A 17,137-nucleotide genomic window follows, 5' to 3' on the forward strand; every position below is an offset into this window, starting at 1 on the left:
CCTCATAAAGTTAAGCAAAGGAAAATGCCAAATCCTGCACCTGGGGAGGAATAACCCCAGGCACCAGTACAGGCTGGGGGCTGACTGACTAGAAAGCAGCTTTGCAGAAAACGACCTGGGAGGCTGTCCTGGTTTCAGCTGGGATAGAGTTAAATTTCTTCGTAGTAGCTAGAATGGGGCTATGTTTTGGATTTGTGCTCGAAACAGTGTTGATAATGTGGAGGTGTTTTAGTTGTTGCTAAGTAGTGCTTACACTAGTCAAGGACTTTTCCATCTTCCCATGCTCTGCCAGGTGCACAAGAAGCTGGGAGGGGACACAGCTGGGACAGCTGAACCCCAACTGACCAAAGGGCTATTCCATACCATATGACATCATGCTCGGTATATAAAGCTGGGGGAAGAAGGAAGGTGGGGACGTTTGGAGTGATGGCATTTGTCTTCCCAAGTAACCTTTACATGTGATGGAGCCCTGCTTTCCTGGGGATGTCTGAACACCTGCCTGCCGATGGGAAGTGGTGAATGAATTCCTTGGTTTGTTTTGCTTCCGTGCGCAGCTTTTGCTTTCCCTATTAAACTGTCTTTATCTCAACCCAGGAGTCTCCTCAGTTTTACCCTTCCAATTCTCTCACCCATCCCACTGGATTGGGGGGGGGTGAGCGAGCGGCTGCGTGGTGCTTGGTTGCTGACTGGGGCTAAACCACAACACAGTCCTGTTGGACATCAAGTTGAACATGAGCCAGCAATGCACCCTTGCAGCAAACAAGGCAAACAGTATCCTGAGCTGAATTAGGAAAAGTGTTGCCAGCAGGTTGAGGGAGGTTGTTATTGACCTCTGCTCAGCACTGGTGAGAGACCACATCTGGAGTCCTGTGTCCCCAGCACAAGAAGGACATGGACATACTGGAGGGAGTCCAGTAAAGGGTTCATTAAGGTATTGGGAGTGTCTGGCATTTGAGAAGAGGCTGCGAGAGCTGGAATTGTTTCACCTGGAGAATAGAAGGCTTACATCTTATCAATGTGTAAAAATAGCTGATGGGGGGCAGTAAATAAGATGGAGCCAGGCTCTTTTGACTGGTATCCAGAGAAGGGATCAATTGGCAGAAATTGAAATACAAGAAATTAAACTTAAATGTAAAAAACCCCATCTTTAATGTAAGGGTGACTCTGCACTGGATCAGGTTGCCTAGAGAGGTTGTGGAGTCTCCATCTGTGAAGATATTCAAAACTCGACTGGACATGGTCCTTGGCAACCTTGTCTAGCTGACCCTGTTTTGAGCAGGGGAGTTGGACTAGACTACCTCTGGAGTTCTTCTTCAACCTCAACTATTCCTTGATTGCATGGATTTGCCAAGAACAGGGCAGGCAAATATGGGTGACACTGTTGTGGGCGTTTGCTACAGGCCACCTGATCAGGAAGAGGAAGTCGATGAGGCCTTCTACAGACAGCTGGAAGTAGCCTCACAATCGCAGGCCCTGGTCCTCATGGGGGACTTCAACCGCCCTGATATTTGCTGGAAAAGCAACAGGGCGAGGCATGCACACTCCAGAAGGTTCCTGCAGACCATCAAGGATAACTTGTTGACACAGGTGGTGGAGGAGCCAATGAGGCGAGATGTGCTGCTGGACCTTATACTAACAAAGACAGTCTGGCTGAGGATGTGAGAGGTGAGGGTAGCCTTGGCTGCAGTGACCATGAGATGGTGGAGTTCAGGATCCTGCATGGTAGAAGCAGGGCAAAAAGTAGGATTACAACCTTGGACTTCAAGAGGGCCAACTTTGGCCTCTTCAAAGACCTGCTTGGAGGAATCCCATGGGCTAGGGCCCTAGAAGGTAGGGAGGTCCAAGAGAATTGGTCAGTATTGAAAGACCAATTCCTCCGAGCACAAGATCAGTGCACCCCTATGAGGAAAAAGTCAAGCAAAGGAGCCAGGAGACCTGCGTGGATGACCAAAGGGCTTCTCAAGAAACTCAAATGTCTCCTTCCCTGGAAATATTCAAAACCCTCGTGGACATGGTCCTGTGCCCCAGCTCTAGGTGAACCTGCTCAAGCAGTGGTGCTGGACGAGATGATCTCCAGAGTTCTCTGCCAACCCCTACCATTCTGTGATTCTATGAATGCCTCCAAGAAGGGTTTCTGATCAGTCCTGATTAGGAGCCTTGAGCCATAGGAGGGTCCTTGTTGGACTCAGGGAGCAATAACCTGTGATTCATGGACTACCAAAGGAGAGGGATAGAAGTGATTTTGTAGCCCGGGAAACATGGCATTGCTGATGCTAACAAGGCCACAAATTCAATATAGGCCTCACGTGTCATATTTGGCTTGTTTGGAGCTTTATTTTTGTCTGTTTAACTGGAGTCGCCAGTCATTCTTACAATAAAGTTTTGTATGGCTGGCTAGCTAATCTGTGACCTAACCCATCTTTTTCTTGCTTAGCTTGGTCTGACTATTCAATGTAATAACAGCATTTTAAGACACTTGAATTAAGACTCCTTTTAGAGTTCTAACAGATTTAAGTGTTACAACTCAGGATTTGGGGCCGCCCTGGCTGGGGGATCACAGTTCATCTTTGGAAAAATGCTCTAAAGTTATAATAACCTTACAACCTTGGTAGTTTTACTTGTTTACAGGATAATACTCAAAGAAACAATTTGAATAGAAGCAGCCAGACCTAGTGACATAATTGTTGATTTCAGTATCACAGAATCATAGAATCGTTAAGGTTGGAAAAGAGCTCTAAGATCAAGTCCAACGATCAGCCCAACACCACCATACCTCCTAAACCATGTCCCGAAGTGCCATGTTTACACAATGTGTGAAGTAATTTCTTTTAAGCAAATGTGTAAATATAGAAGGAATTTGGGAGAGGTATCAAAGAAGAAAGGAAAGAGGGGGAAATGCAATACTAACAGTACTTAAAGGTTGAGAGACTTGTGGGTTACACACGTATATATCAAGGTGTGAAAGAGGATAATATATAATGGATAGTGAAATAGTATGGCTGAACCAGAATAGAAGTAACACCGAAGTGAGATACTTATCTATGCCAGGTATTGGAGGTTACTTATATCTAATAATCAGAACTTAATCACTAAACCCAGCATTTCTGTAAGAGCAAAAAAAAAGAAAGAGAATGGTAGAAGTCTATACATGAACACGATGACTGGTTATGTGAACAACTCCATGTAATTTCTCCTCTGCTATTTCTCCTTTTCCCCTCCCCCAACTGTTTATTTGCCTGTGTTCCAAGGATACAAAGTCCAGCTCTGATGCTACACAGCTGCATAACCTTGGGACACATATCTGAGACAATCACTAAGTTATAAAAGAACCTGCAAGAAGATAAGAAGGGCAAAAGCAGGGCGAGGCTAGCTGAGAACTTTGGGTCAGATCAAGCCACTAATATCAACAGTGAAAGCTAGATGAAACTGGTTTGATCATTTTTCAGTAGTGACCAGGAATGTCACTATTCATGTACTGGGGCTACATTGGGTGACAATTATATTAGGATACCTAACAAGATATCGTAAAATGTACATGTTTAATAGAATTGGGAAAGATCTACTGTAAATGTAATCTTCCTCATAATAAAAGAGAACATATTGGCTAACTAAACAATTATATGAGGAATGAGAAACATTTCATCATTGTCACATGCTATGGGGAAATATTAGGTAAAAAGTTTTAATGGATAAGGTTTAAGGAAATATTAGTATATCCCTTGAGACACCCTGTTGTATGGTTAATTGCATTTGAATGGATAGTTTTATTAACTGTGATAATCATAAAATAGTATAGAATCAAAATGCTTATGCTTATAATGATTATACAGCTAATGAAACATTCTGTGATTATGTAAACTGAATGAAAATTGACAATACCATAAGTTTAATTTAGGTATCAACAGGGAGAGAGCGGGCGGTGGACACTGTCTACCTGGACTTCTCCAAGGCCTTTGATACGGTCCCCCACAGTCTCCTCCTGGAGAAATTAATGCGTTATGGCCTAGACAAGTGGTCTGTGCAGCGGGTGGGGAATTGGCTGAGAGGCCACACCCAAAGGGTGGTGGTAAATAGCTCCTTTTCCAAGTGGCAACCTGTCACAAGTGGAGTCCCCCAGGGATCGATATTGGGCCCAATGTTATTCAACATCTTTATAAGTGATCTGGATAACGGGATCAAGTGTAGCCTGATGAAGTTTGCAGATGACACCAAACTGAGTGGGGAAGTAGACACTCCAGAAGGGAGAGCTGCTCTGCAGGGAGATCTGGATAGGCTGGAAGAGTGGGCCAGCAAGAACCTTATGAAGTTCAACAAGGACAAGTGTAAGGTCATGCACCTGGGAAAACATAATGCGGGAGTGCAGCACAAACTGGGATCCACCTGGCTGGAGAGCAGCTCTGTGGGAAGGGACCTGGGGGTCCTGGTGGACAGGAAGCTCAACATGAGCGAACAGTGTGCTGCTACAGCCAAGAAGGCCAACAGGATGCTGGGTTGCATCAAAAAGGGCATCACCAGCAGAGATAAAGAAGTCATCATCCCACTCTACTCAGCGCTTGTCAGGCCACACCTGGAGTACTGTGTACAGTTCTGGTCCCCGCTATACAAAAAGGATGTAGACAGGCTGGAAGGGGTCCAGAGAAGGGCCACCAAGATGATCAAAGGACTGGGAAGCCTGCCATATGAGGATAGGCTGGGAGAACCGGGTTTGTTCAGCCTTGAGAAAAGGAGGCTTAGAGGGGATCTCATTACCATGTACCAGTACTTAAGGGGTAGCTACAAAGAAGATGGAGACTCCCTTTTTACAAGGAGTCACATGGAGTGGACAAGGGGGAATGGACACAAGTTGCTCTTGGGGAGATTCCAATTGGACATGAGAGGGAAATTTTTCACCCGTGAGAATGGTCAACCATTGGAATAATCTCCCCAGGGAAGTGGTTGACTTGGCCACATTGGACACTTTCAAGAGTTGTCTGGACAGGGTGCTGGGCCATCTTGTCTAGACTGTGCTCTTCCTAGAAAGGTTGGACTAGATGATCCCTGAGGTCCCTTCCAACCTGTGACTCTATTATGGGGGGGTTGGTGTTGTTTTGTTTAAAGAAACTAACATCAGTAACCCAGAGAACCACTCAACTGCTTTCCCCAGCCTTGTTTATGCCTACTAAATATTGCTACAAATCTCTTGAACTGAAGTGGGGAGCAAAATTAATTAATCCGCCTCCTTTCATGAGTATATTCAGCCTCTCTCTTCCAAAGTACAGAATATGAATATATTGAATACTTGTCTATTCTGCATTGTAACCAGTTTCACAGTCTACACAGAGTAATATTAGTTGTATCTGACTGACATGGCTGAGGAAAACATTCTTCTCAGTGGCTTCAGCCTACTTTATATATTTTAAATTACTATCAAATTGACATCTGCCATCAACTTCCCCTTTTCTGTAGTAGCACGTTTTAAATTAAGAAAAATATATATTTTTAAAAATAGTTTGTTAGACATATAAAAATACATATTTTAACCATTTTGAAGTTATTGCCATATAGGTCTGCATGATATATGCTTTATGAACTTTGTTCTTTAGTCAGCTCATGATTTACATGGAACATGAAAATTTTGATGAAAAGCAGTTGTGTCATACCTTAAATCTCCATCTAGTAACAACTACAAACTTGAGTGTGTGGTCCTTGCCAAGAATCTCTTCATTGCATAATATATCCAGCTGATGTAAAAAGAAGAAATAATTAATTCACTGAGACAAACAACATGGCTTTGAAACAATACACTTCAGAAAAGGCCCAATAAAAAGATCAAAGAAACAACTCAATTCTCATGTAAAGACAGCTTTGTCCTTTGACATGCTATGAAAATTGTTTACACAGTACCCAGCAAAAAACGTTCTACTTTGAAAATACACTTTAAAAAGGCTATCCTCTGCTTATACATCAGTGTTTAGGGCTTTTTTTTGCAGACACTTTATAGCTGTTTTTACTTTTCCATGTCAGCTTTGAAAGACCTTGATATTGGAAACAGCAAGGGTATGGACTCATAAGCAAATGTGAGGTCATGTGACCGGCCATCAGCTGAATTGCAACAGATGATCATGCACATGATCTTAGCCTATTAGACTGCAAGGTGACATGTACTGAAAGGGTAAGTCACCATGAAAGTGACATATGCTAACGGTACTTTACCACAACCTGAGAAAGCAAAGAATGTGCATGCAGTCCAATAACATGGCTTAGCTGAAAGACAATAACTCAAACCAGGATTTGCCTATAGCATTCGGCCAAGTGTTCATATCCTTAGGGCCTTCCTCCTTAAAACACATTTTTTCACTGGACATACCAATACACTGTTTCCACAAAAATGCCATGTGCCCTTAAAGGGGGAGGGAGGACTCCTGAAACACAAGTACTGTTGAATGCACATTCTTACATTTCAATAAGAGCCAAATAGGTTGTAAAACCAGAGATTGCTGCAGTGGAATAGTGAGTTTAAACACAAAAGCAAAAGGTGTAATTAGTAAGAAAGCAATCCAGGTTTCTGAAAGGTGTTATGAATTTTAACGCAGATGCTAGATGGGCCAACCATAGGTGACATACAGCTGGATCTACTACTCACCAAAAAGGAAGAACTTTCTGGGGACATGATAATCAATGGCAGCCTTGGTTGTAGCAACCATGGAATAGTGAAGTTCAAGATCCTGAAGGGAGAGAGGGGATCAAGTAGCAGAGTACAGATCCCAGGCTTCAGTAGAGCAGAAATTTGCTTTTTCAGGAAGCTGGTAAGTGGGATCCCATGAGAGGCAGCTCTGAAGGGCAAAGGAGCTCAAGAGATGACAAGTCTTTAAGGACAACGTCCTCCAAGCACAAGAACAGTCCATGCCAATACTCAGAAAAATTAGTAGATGTAGCAGGGGACCATCTTGGCTAAACAGGGTGCTCATGAGAAAAAGGACATATACAGGAGGTGGAAGTGAGGACAGGCTACAGAAGAATATAGAAACATTGCCTGGGTATACAGGGATGGTTTGGGGAAAGCCAAAGCTCAGCTGGAGCTGAAACTGGCAAGGGACATCAAGGGCAACAAGAAGAACTTCTACTGCTACATTATCAATAAAAGAATAAGCAAGGAAAATATGAGCCCACTGCTGCATGGGGTGGACAATTAAGTGACTGCAGATAAAGTTGAGGTACTCGGTGCCGCCTTTGCCTTGGTTTTCACCAACAAGGTCTCCCAGGCCTTTTTGTGCCTAGAGACAGGGCTCAGGGCGAAGACAAACAGCCAGTAGCAGAGGAGGATCGAGTTAGGGATCTATTGAGAAATCTCAGCCCATACTAGTCCATGAGACTAGATGGGATGCATCCAAGGGTGCCACGAGAAGTTCCTGATGTCATTGCAAGGCCACACTATCACCACTGAAAGATCACAGAGATCAGGGAAGGTAGCCAATGACTGGAGAAATGTTGTACCCATCTTCAAAAAGGGCAAGAAGGACTATCTAGGGAACTAGAGGCCAGTCAGCCTCACTTTGGTGATCCCAGGGAAAGTCATGAAGTGAGTCCTCTTGGAGGCCATTTCTGGGCACATAAAGGCAAAGGTAAATCCATGCTGGCTATTCTCAGTCACCAAGGGGAAAAAAAAAATCACGCTTGACCAACTTGATTGCCTTCTTTAATGAAATGACTAGATCATGATGGATGAGAAGAGAACGGTGGATGTTGTCAACCTTGACTTAAGCAATGCTTTCAGCACCATCTTGCACAGCATCTGTGCTGGTTTTGGCTGAGAAGGGGCTAATTCTCCTCACTGTGGGGGTCGGCTACCTTTCCAGCTTCCCGCGCTCTGCCACGTGGCGGGGGGGGGGGGGGGCTGGGAGGGGCAGGGCCATGGTGGGGGCGGCTGACCCCGACTGGCCAATGGCAGGTACATTCCGTACCATGTGACACCTTGACCAGTATATTGAGGGGGGGCAGTTCGCGGCTCGGGAGCGGCGCGGCGTCGGGTCAGCAGTCGGTGAGCGGCTGCGTCGCGTGCGGTTTGTTCCGGCGCTTCGTTCCCCCTCTCCCCTCCCTTCCCCCCTCCCCCGGGGCTTTGCGCCTCTCGTTGTTCTCCTTTACATTGCATTTCTGTTGTTGTTTCTTTTAATTTTAATTATTAAACTGTTCTTATCCCAACCCACGAGTGTTACCCTTCTGATTCTCTCCCCCATCTACCGGTGGGGGAGTGAGCGAGTGACTCTGTGGGGCTGAGCTGCCGGCTAAACCACGACAGTCTTTTTGGCGCCCAACGTGGGGCTCAAGGGTTGGAGATAATAACAGCTGCTGGTCACAGAACCATGTTGTCCTTTTTGCAGTTGGTGTTAAAGATTGGTGTTGGTTTGTTTAGTCTGCTGTGTTCTGCTGTGATTAGTAACGTTTTGCCTACAAGATTTGTTATACAAACACTGTTTTTCAGCTTTATCTGGTATTTGGGGTTTTTGCTGAAACCGTTACTGTACTTTGGATACCACCTTGTTGAGGCAATTAGCAATTATACCTTCTCCTCGGAGAGATTTTATATGGAGGAAATACAGAATGGTATCTTTGCAACTTTGTTCTATGATGTCTGTGCCTCTATTACAACAACATTGTTGTATCTTGAACATCCTTGGGTGGTTAAGGTGCACTTATTGTTAGTTTTTGGGCATGCTGTTTTGGTTTTGACTAAGCAGCTTCAGAATATCACCGAGAAATCTGCCCCGAGGCTTGATAGTTACGAGTGGCAGGGCATTTGGGATAGCATGGGCAAATACCTAGGGGAGTGGGCACCCCCAGTGTTTTGGAGTTTCACACCCGAACAAGTGCAGAATCCTAAAAACCTAGTAGACTATTTGGAGAAAGTATGTTGTTACGCTGGGAACTCCAGAGAGACACAGATCACTGCAACGTGCTGGGGCCTGGCCCATGCATACCGAGCCCTGCTCAACAGTATTCAGTGCCCCCAAGGGGAAGAGAAGGTCTCTGGATTGAAATGCAAAGTGACTGGCACTGTAGACACTCCAGCCCTGACGACAGGCACTGCAGCCACTCAAACCCCCACGACAGGTACTGGAGATGGCTCAGAAAATAAACCCGTACCAGTATCAGTTGCCCCCATACACAAGACGAAATATTGGAAGCGGACATCAACTCTTTTAGAACGAGATGATGAAGAAGCAGGGCCATCACGAGGAGAGGAGGAAGAAGTCATAAATGAAATAGAGACCACCTGATCCCTGTCCTTAAGCGAGTTGCGAGATATGGAAAAAGATTATAGCCGTCGTTCAGGTGAACACATTGTCTCCTGGCTGCTCTCATGCTGGGATAATGGGGCCAGTAGCCTGGAACTAGAGGGAAAAGAAGCCAAACAACTGGGATCCCTTTCTGGGGAAGGGGGCATTGACAAAGCAACTGGAAAAAGAACACAAGCCCTCAGCCTCTGGAGGCGACTCCTGTCTGGAGTGAAGGAAAGGTATCCCTTTAAAGAAGATGTTACATATCGCCCAGGAAAATGGACAACTATGGAGAAAGGCATCCAGTATCTAAGGGAATTAGCTGTGCTTGAGGTGATTTATGGTGACCAGGACGATCAACGGTCATCCAAAGATCCAGATGAAGCCGAGTGCACACGACCCATGCGGCGGAAGTTTGTACGGAGCGCACCATCTTCGCATGCAAACTCGTTGGCAGTAATGTCCTGGAAAGATGACGAGACACCAACGGTGGTGGAGGTGATTGATAGACTCCGGGATTACGAAACAAATATCTCTTCCTTGCTCGTCTCTGCTGTGGAGAAACTATCCCAAGAGGTCCAGCAACTCAAAGACGATATGTCCTACTCCCCACCTCGACAGAGTAGTGTCTCAGCTGTTCGGAATAAGCATCCTTTGACTCAAAGAAGGGGATACACACCACGGGCCACCCTATGGTTCTACCTGCGTGACCATGGAGAGGACATGATGAGGTGGGATGGCAAGCCTACCTCGACCCTACAGGCACGAGTGCATGAACTGCAAGGAAGAAGAGTCACTCAGGGAGGCTCTTCCAGGAAAGCTGCTGCTCCAGTTTCCAGTGAGCAAGTCCCCAGACAGAGGAGTAGAAGCGCTGATTTTATTTCTAAGTGTAATAGAGGGACTCCTGATTCACATTTACAGGAAGTGAGTTGTGACTGCCATGATCAGGACTAGAGGGGCCCTGCCTCCAGCCAGGTGGAGGAAAGGGATAACCGGGCTTACTGGACTGTGTGGATCCGATGGCCTGGCACGTCCGACCCACAGGAGTATAAAGCTTTAGTGGACGCCGGCGCACAGTGCACCTTAATGCCATCAAACTATATAGGGGCAGAACCCATTAGCATTGCTGGAGTGACAGGGGGATCCCAAGAGCTAACTGTATTGGAGGCCAAAGTGAGCCTAACCGGGAATGAGTGGCAGAAGCATCCCATTGTGACTGGCCCAGAGGCTCCGTGCATCCTTGGCATAGACTACCTCAGGAGAGGGTATTTCAAGGACCCAAAAGGCTACAAGTGGGCTTTTGGTGTCGCTGCCTTGGAGGCGGAGGAAACTAAACAGCTGTCTACCTTGCCTGGCCTCTCGAAGGACCCTTCTGTTGTGGGGTTGCTGAAGGTCAAAGAACAACAGGTGCCAATCGCCACCACAACAGTGCACCGGCAGCAATATCGCACCAACAGAGACTCTCTGATCCCCATCCATGAGCCCATTCACCAACTGAGGAGCCAAGGAATCATCAGTAAGACCCACTCACCCTTTAACAGTCCCATATGGCCAGTGCGGAAGTCTAATGGAGAGTGGAGACTAACAGTAGACTATCGTGGCCTGATCGAAGTCACTCCACCATTGAGTGCTGCTGTGCCAGACACGCTAGAACTTCAATACGAACTGGAGTCAAAGGCAGACAAGGGGTATGCCACAACTGATATTGCTAATGCATTCTTCTCAATCCCTCTGGCAGCAGAATGCAGGCCACAGTTTGCTTTCACATGGAGGGGCGTCCAGTACACCTGGAATCGACTGCCCCAGGGGTGGAAACACAGTCCTACCATTTGCCATGGACTGATTCAGACTGTACTGGAACAAGGAGAAGCTCCAGAACACCTTCAGTACATTGATGACATCATTGTGTGGGGCAACACAGCGGAAGAAGTTTTTGAGAAAGAAGAGAAAATAGTCCAAATCCTTCTGAAAGCTGGTTTTGCCATAAAACTAAGTAAGGTGAAGGGACCCGCACGAGAATCCAGTTATTAGGAATCAAATGGCAAGATGGTCGTCGTCAGATTCCAATGGATGTGATCAACAAAATAGCAGCCATGTCTCCACCAACTAGCAAAAAGGAAACACAAGCTTTCTTGGGCATTGTGGGTTTTTGGAGAATGCATATTCCAAATTACAGTATGATTGTAAGCCCTCTCTATCAAGTGACCCAGAAAATGAATGATTTCAAATGGCGCCCTGAGCAACAACAAGCCTTTGAACAGACTAAACGAGAAATAGTTCATGCAGTAGCCCTTGGGCCAGTCCAGGCAGGACAAGATGTAAAAAATGTGCTCTACACTGCAGCCGGGGAGAATGGCCCTACCTGGAGCCTCTGGCAGAAAGCACAGGGGGAGACCCGAGGTCGACCCCTAGGGTTTTGGAGTCGGTGATACAGAGGGTCCGAAGCCCACTATACTCCAACTGAAAAAGAGATATTGGCAGCATATGAAGGGGTTCGAGCTGCTTCAGAAGTGGTTGGTACTGAGGCACAGTTGCTCCTGGCACCCTGACTGCCAGTGCTGGGCTGGATGTTCAAAGGAAACGTCCCCTCTACACACCATGCAACTGATGCTACGTGGAGTAAATGGGTTGCACTGATCACCCAGCGGGCTCGAGTAGGAAACCCCAGTCGCCCAGGAATCTTGGAAGTGATTATGGACTGGCCAGAAGGCAAAGATTTTGGATTATCACCAGAGGAGGAGGTGACACGTGCTGAAGAAGCCCCACTCTATAACAAACTGCCAGACGATGAAAAGCAATATGCCCTGTTTACTGATGGGTCCTCTCGCCTTGTGGGAAAGCACCGGAGATGGAAGGCTGCTGTTTGGAGTTTTATACGGCAAGTCACAGAAACTGCTGGAGGAGAAGGTGAATCGAGCCAGTCTGCAGAGGTAAAGGCCATCCAGCTGGCCTTAGACATTGCTGAACGGGAAAAGTGGCCAGTGCTCTATCTCTATACTGACTCCTGGATGGTGGCAAACGCCCTGTGGGGCTGGCTGCAGCAGTGGAAGCAAAGCAACTGGCAGCGCAGAGGCAAACCCATCTGGGCTGTCACATTGTGGCAAGATATTGCTGCCCGGGTAGAGAACCTGGTTGTAAAGGTACGTCATGTGGATGCTCACGTCCCCAAGAGTCGGGCCACTGAAGAACATCGGAACAACCAGCAGGTAGATCAGGCTGCCAGGATTGAAGTGGCTGAGGTGGATCTGGACTGGCAACATAAGGGTGAACTATTTCTAGCTCGGTGGGCCCATGACACCTCAGGCCATCAAGGGAGAGATGCAACATACAGGTGGGCTCGTGATCGAGGGGTGGACTTGACCATCGATGCTATTGCACAGGCTATCCACGAATGTGACACATGCGCTGCAATCAAGCAAGCAAAGCGGGTAAAGCCTCTGTGGTATGGGGGACGATGGCTGAAATATAAATATGGGGAGGCCTGGCAAATTGACTATATCACACTCCCACAAACCCGTCAAGGCAAGCGCCATGTGCTTACAATGGTAGAAACAACGACCGGCTGGCTGGAAACATATCCCATCCCCCACGCCACTGCCGGCAACACTATCCTGGGTCTTGAAAAACAAGTACTGTGGCGACATGGCACCCCAGAGAGAATTGAGTCAGACAATGGGACTCATTTCCGAAATAATTTCATAGACACCTGGGCCAAAGAGCACAGCATTGAGTGGGTGTATCACATCCCCTATCACGCACCAGCCTCTGGGAAAATTGAACGGTACAATGGACTGTTAAAGTCTACACTGAGAGCAATGGAGGGTGGAACATTCAAGCACTGGGATACACATTTAGCAAAAGCCACGTGGTTAGTCAACACGAGAGGATCTGCCAACCGAGCTGGCCCTGCCCAGTCAGAAATCCTACATACTGTGGAAGGGGATAGAGTCCCTGTAGTGCACACAAAAAGTATGCTGGGCAAAACAGTCTGGGTTCTTCCTGCCTCCGGCAAAGGCAAACCCTTTTGTGGGATTGCTTTTGCTCGAGGACCTGGGTGCATTTGGTGGGTGATGCGGGAGGATGGAGAAATCCGATGTGTGCCTCAAGGGGATTTGATTTGGGGCGAAAACAGTCAATGAACTGAATGGCACAATGTGAACTGCTATATAATATTGTGTGTCACCTCTGTGTTGTATCAATGATATCAGAGTACGAGCCTCCCAACCCATGGAAGATAAACTATGAAACAAGCCGTGCAGCAGTGATGGAACGATGACTGACTCGGTATGCAGCAACCCAACGACACACACCATCTCTCCCGCCCTGAAAGACTGATACGACAGATGGAGCCCAGAGTCATGGACTGGGTGAACTCACTGGACATTTTAATGGACATTTTACAGGGAAGGTCCATGAACTAAGGGAATGATGTCTGTGTATTATGTTAAAGGATGGGAAGGGGAGGGGTGGTGGTTGGTAAGGTTGTATCGGATGGTATGGGACCTGGGCATGGTGTAAATGGTATGGAATAAGGGGTGGAGAATGTGCTGGTTTTGGCTGAGAAGGGGTTAATTCTCCTCACTGTGGGGGTCAGCTACCTTTCCAGCTTCCCACGCTCTGCCACGTGGCGGGTGGGGGGGGCTGGGAGGGGCAGGGCCATGGTGGGGGCGGCTGACCCCGACTGGCCAATGGCAGGTTCATTCCATACCATGTGACACCATGACCAGTATATTGAGGGGGGGCAGTTCGCGGCTCGGGAGCGGCGCGGCGTCGGGTCGGCGGTCGGTGAGCGGCTGCGTCACGTGCGGTTTGTTCCGGCGCTTTGTTCCCCCTCTCCCCTCCCTTCCCCCCTCCCCCGGGGCTTTGCGCCTCTCGTTGTTCTCCTTTACATTGCATTTCTGTTGTTGTTTCTTTTAATTTTAATTATTAAACTGTTCTTATCCCAACCCACGAGCGTTACCCTTCTGATTCTCTTCCCCATCTACCGGTGGGGGAGTGAGCGAGCGACTGTGTGGGGCTGAGCTGCTGGCTAAACCACGACAGCATCCTTGTATCCAAATTGGAACATTATGATCTGGATGGGTGGACTACCTGATGAGTGAAGGCCCAGGTGGATTGTGAGGCTCAGAGGGGAGCGGTTAATGGGTTGTACCCTACACAGAGGCCAGTGACATGTGGAGCATTGCATGGGTCTATCCTGGGACCTGTGCTGTTGAATGTCTTTATCAGTGACCTGGAGGAGGAGACAGAATCCACTATCCATCAAGCTTGTGGATGACTCCAAACTGAGGGAGTGCAGCTGACACACTCGAGGATGGGGCTGCCATTCAGAGGGACCTCGACAGGCTAGAAGGATGAGGTGACAAGAATCTCATTAAATTCAAGATCAACGGCAAAGTCACAAGATATTACAAGCTGGGTAGCAGGTCTACTGAAAAGGACCCGGGGGTCCTGGTTGAAAGCAAGTTGAACATGAGTCAGCAGTGTGCTCTGGCAGTGATGAAGCCTAACAGGATATTGGGGTGTATCAACAGAAGCACAGCCAGTAAACTGAACAAACTCAATGGAACAATGTCCAAGTGGAAAGCAGTGATAAGTGGTGTCCCTCAAGGACCCATACTGGGACCAATGCTATTTAATATCTTCATCAACAACATAGACAGTAGGATTGAGCGCACCCTCAGCAAGTTTGCAGACGCCAAGCTGAGTGGTGCAGTTGATATGCTAGAGGGAAGGACTGCCATCCAGAGGAACCTTGACAGGCTTGAGCAGTGGGCCCCTGTGAACCTCATGAAGTTCAACAAGGCCAAGTGCAGGGTCCCATGCCTGGGCTGGGGCAATCCCCAATACCAGTACATACTGGGGGATGAATGGATTGAGAGCAGCCCTGTGGAGGAGGACTCAGGGATATACTGGTGGATGAAAAATTGGACGGGAGCCAACAACGTGTGCTTGCAGCCCAGAAAGCTAATCATATCCTGGGCTGCATCAAAAGAAACGTGGACAGCAGGTCAAGGGCGGTCATCCTCCCCCTCTGCTCTCATGAGACCCCACCTGGAGTACTGCTGAGTAGAGGGGAGGGATCATGTCTTTCCAGCTGATAGCAATGCTATATATACATTTCTGCCAAGCTGCTTTCCAGCTGGGTGGCCCCAAGCATATATTGGTGCATGGGGTTGTTCTTCCCCAGGTGCAGGACTTTGCCCTTCCCCTTGTTGAACTTCATGAGGCTCTTCATGAACTTCATGAAGATAGTGTGTAAAAGTCTCCCAAGAACCAATAAGCTCCTGAAACTAGCAGTCCTGTTGAACCCACAAGACCTGATAAACGCAGAACACCAAGGGTCTGCTTAAGGCCAAGGCCATGAGCAAACACTGGCACTAATAATGGGTTGCACAACTCAGACCACATCCAAGAAAGTGGCGGCTGCTATATGTAGATGAAAACTATAGGATTATATATGCCCCTGAATAGACAAGGGACTACTGAAGGACTTTATGAACACCTACCTGAAAGCTACTAGCATGTCAGTATGACCCTCTACTTCTTAGTAGACAGATGGGGTTGGCTTCCCTACTGTTGCTCCAGTCCAACAATTACAAGCACATGTGCACAAGTGAATTATGTTAATTATTCACACAGTACAATCACTTATCTAGTGGATGGAGTTAGTTTTCTTCATAGCAGCTCTTAAGGTGCTATGTTTTGGATTTGTGACCAAAACAGTGTTGATAACACGCCCGTGCTTTAGTTATTGCTGAACAGTACTAGCTGTTCATCATCGAGGCTGCCTGTCTCTCACACTGCCCCATTGGCAGGTAGGCTGGAGGTACACAAGAAATTGGGAGGGGATTCAATAAAAGCTGTGGGAAATAAGGAGGAAGGAGGGAATGTTTGGACCATTATGCATGAGGGAGCCCTGCTTTCCTGGAAATGGCTAAACAGCTGCCTGCTGATGGGAAGTAGCAAATGAATTCCTTGTTTTGCTCTGCTTGCATACACAGCTTTGCTTTACCCATTAAACTGTCTTTATCTCAACCCAAAATTTTTATGAGAATTAGTTGCCCAAATGCACCCCTGCTATTCACAACTGCCCATGCAGTAAAACGCAGGGGAATCTACCTGGAATCAATGGGTAGAGATAACACAGTGTGTTATGAAGTATTAGGGACTAGTTCAGGAGAAAAGGGAAAAATTTCTTAGCTAGATCAAGAGAAACCAGGGACTTAAAGTAATGGTGAAGATGGACAATAGAGAGGAGGTTGCAGAGGAATAAGGATAAGAGAAATAGGTGCAGGAAACAGTGACAATAAGGTTAGTAAATCAGAAGAAATGGACCAAATCTGTGTAAGGCTGTGGAAAGTGTTAAAGGATTCAGGAGAATATATGGCAAAATGGATTAGGAAGAAAACATGGGATAAGCTAAAAAGAGTGATACAAAGGCTGAAAAGAAGAGCAGTAGAAGCAGTATACCTCAGTACTCAAGCTCCACTGCCCTACCCTCATTGATGAAAACCAACAATAGGGAAGTCTGCTTTGGGCCCAGGACTACCCATACAAATGGATGCTTGTGTGCCAAATACATTGGGATCCTGGGGGGGATGGACACGACCCCCAGTATTTTGTATGAAGTAGAGAAAAAAAAAATGGTGTTTTCCTAGACACAGGAGCATGAATCAGTTTGTCTAAAACTTTTCTTAAATAATCTATTCAACAAGAAAATATGAAGGCAGCCTCTTTCAACAGGAAGGAAGGAAAAGGCCCTAAATATTATATTATGAATCTAATAATAGGGCAGTGAGCTGCTGATATCAAGTATGAGGTTGTAAATAATAGCAAAGAACCTCTTATTTTAGGAATTGACTGGATAATGGAACATGGAA

The 17,137-nt window shown here is 46.8% G+C and overlaps 1 protein-coding gene across 6 annotated transcripts in view; it reads right to left on the minus strand.

Annotated features, from left to right (window-relative positions):
* LOC135310861 (polycomb group RING finger protein 3-like) overlaps window positions 1–17,137 on the minus strand; it is a 116,034-nt gene that overhangs the window by 15,420 nt on the left and 83,477 nt on the right. For 5 of the 6 annotated variants that reach the window (XM_064439931.1, XM_064439934.1, XM_064439929.1 and 2 more), the window contains one exon: window positions 5,640–5,720. The exons of the other annotated variant lie outside the window; for it this stretch is intronic. In XM_064439931.1, coding sequence (XP_064296001.1) covers window positions 5,640–5,720 — 81 coding nt within the window. The remainder of the gene's footprint in view (window positions 1–5,639; window positions 5,721–17,137) is intronic. 6 annotated transcript variants of the gene reach the window in all.

The sequence above is a fragment of the Phalacrocorax carbo genome (assembly GCF_963921805.1).
Source record: "Phalacrocorax carbo chromosome W unlocalized genomic scaffold, bPhaCar2.1 SUPER_W_unloc_3, whole genome shotgun sequence".
Lineage (NCBI taxonomy): Eukaryota > Metazoa > Chordata > Aves > Suliformes > Phalacrocoracidae > Phalacrocorax > Phalacrocorax carbo.